The sequence below is a fragment of the Lutra lutra genome, chromosome 14 (genome assembly GCF_902655055.1).
Source record: "Lutra lutra chromosome 14, mLutLut1.2, whole genome shotgun sequence".
Taxonomy (NCBI): Eukaryota; Metazoa; Chordata; class Mammalia; order Carnivora; family Mustelidae; genus Lutra; species Lutra lutra.
In genome coordinates, this window is record NC_062291.1 from 53,363,584 (window position 1) to 53,365,860 (window position 2,277).

Here is a 2,277-nt window from a genome sequence, read left to right on the forward strand (position 1 = left end):
ATAATATTCAGAATCTCAGTGTATAACATAGATACAAAGTGATGCTAAAATGAGGGGAAGGACCACCCCACATCCCATAATACGTCACAGAAAACAGCAGTCCTTGAAACATGCTCACATAGAATCTTTAGAACTCCACGGAGCATGACTTTTAACTGCTAGGATTCTGAACCCTCTAAGATGCTTCCCTGTGATCCCGTTATGCTAGTTTTAATGCCAGCACTTCCTGGTTCCAAGTCTTAAAGAGACAGCGCTCTTCCGATTGCGGCTGCGCACAGGGGGCGAAGATGGCGGTTGGGGCGGCCGCTCCCACCACAGCGGCAAGAATGTTGGTGACTAGATTTTTGGGCCTCACTGGCAAAAGTGCCGTTTCCTCCTCCGTGTGCTCCATGCGAGCACGTGGAAATGTGAAGAGTGGAGACTATGCTCTGCCAAGTTGTGTCGACCGGCTCCACTATCCCTTGCCTGATGTGACCTACGTCAAGATTTTCTCCGCCAGCCGGATGGCCTTGAAAGAAAAGGAGGAGGACCCCTGGAGCAGCTTCTCCATGGCTGAAGATGTTGAATTGTGCCTCATTAAGTTCAGCGAGAACTTTGCTGACAGGAACAGGAGCACGAACAAGTGCAAGCCGGCTGTGGGCGCCGCCATGTTCTTCTGGGGAGCCCACTCCAGGTCTGATCTGAGAAAAGCGCTGTGTGTACGGCCCGTTCCTACACATCTCTGAAGGGTGGCCAAGCCGACCCAGAGGATGTTGGACGTCAGGGCTTCTCAGCCAAGTGGGACTGTGACAAGAAAAAATAGACGAAATAAGCACCCTCTGCTCACGCATCTGAGGCTCACCTTGTTCTGCCACCTCCATGCAGTTCAGCGTTATTTACTGGAAACTGTTGTGTTGTAGTACGAATGCTATTAAGGGAGCAGTTTATGTGGAAGAAAAAATAAACAGCCAGCATTCACAGTGCTGCTTCCCTGGCCCCGTGGTTGGCCTAGGCTGCACACCGCCCCTCACCCCTCCATGCACCCCTCGCCTACTCCCCATGCCTTAAAAATCGTTATTATTGCAATCCCAAAGCTCCGTGCCCAGGACTGCCAATAACGCTAACATCTTTTGCCTCTACTCGCAAGAGGGTAAGCCATGCCTGTGGTTTTGAAATCTCACAGACCAAAGCTCTTCTGTTTCTATGCCCAGGCTCTGTTTCCTCTTCTCTCATCAAGTGTAGCTTTTCTATCATCCAGGTGTCATAAGGTTTGGTGAAAGGCAGTGGAAGGAGGCTCTCATCCCAGTGGAGAATTCGAGAAGTTGGTAATTCTCCAGGTAGTTAATGAGGACTGTGCTAGACACTGGGAACGCCTTTGGAATGTTAAACAAAGTGGCTTTTATTCTGGTCGTCTTGCGCCTGCTGCTTCCTCACAACAAAGGGACTTACTGTGCTCTTGATGGGTGGGTCTGAACATCACTTGTCCAACACAGCCCCAGGCCTGCCTTCAGCCTGTTGAGTTTGCCTCTTCGCAGAGGGTTTCTGATGGAAAAAGGACAAGACCTTTATTTTAAGACTCATAAATACCAAAAACTCCCTTTCCAGTCACTGACATTTAAATGCTATACTATTTGTCTATAAGCCCTGTCTTTATCTAGGTCATTTGCCTTGTCTTTGAGCCATTCCCTAGCTGCTTGTGACTCAGAGTGGTCTGAATGCTAGACATCAGCTAGAAATGTGGTAGAAATGCAGACCCTGAGGCCCTATCTCAGACCAACTGGATCAGAATTTAGAATTTCCCTTTTCAACAAGATCCCAGGTCTTTGCTCTAGTCTATAAAACTGTAAAAGACTGAATGATTCTGTTCATGATGACAACCCAGCTGTCTCTGAGAAGGACATTGTTTGTCACAAAACGCAGTCATCCAGGAGTGGGGAGACCTGGCTTCTAGTCCTAACTTGGCTACTAACTCACTGAGCGGCCTTTGCCAAGTCACTTAACCATTCTGGAATCTTGGATTGAGCTGAACTCCTGACTCTCCAAGTGTCTGCTCTGAGGACAGAAAACAGAAAGGTAAGTGCCCTCCTATATGCTGATGACATGGTTTTATGGCCAAACACTTAATAGACAGTTGTCCCCAAGATCTAATTACTTTCAAAAAGAAGAGCTTTAGAGCAGCTACCATAGTCACTTTGTTTTGTTAATTGTCCTTTAGGATTTGTTTTATCAAACACAGATCTTTCTGTGGCAATTCACTTCATTCACTTACCTGGGGGTACTTTTTTGTACCTCTTTGCC

General features: G+C 47.5%; 1 protein-coding gene across 1 annotated transcript; it reads left to right on the top strand.

Annotated features, from left to right (window-relative positions):
• The first annotated feature begins 288 nt into the window (after positions 1-288).
• Positions 289-2,046, top strand: LOC125085010 (cytochrome c oxidase subunit 4 isoform 1, mitochondrial-like). Its single transcript, XM_047703116.1, has one exon. The coding sequence runs from the start codon at positions 327-329 to the stop codon at positions 723-725; it is 399 nt and encodes a 132-aa protein (XP_047559072.1). The 5' UTR covers positions 289-326; the 3' UTR covers positions 726-2,046.
• Positions 2,047-2,277: the final 231 nt, after the last annotated feature.

What these genes read in the sequence shown, in the direction of transcription:
- LOC125085010 (XM_047703116.1), top strand. Translation starts at nt 327, where the DNA reads ATGTTGGTGACTAGATTTTTGGGCCTCACTGGCAAAAGTGCCGTTTCC.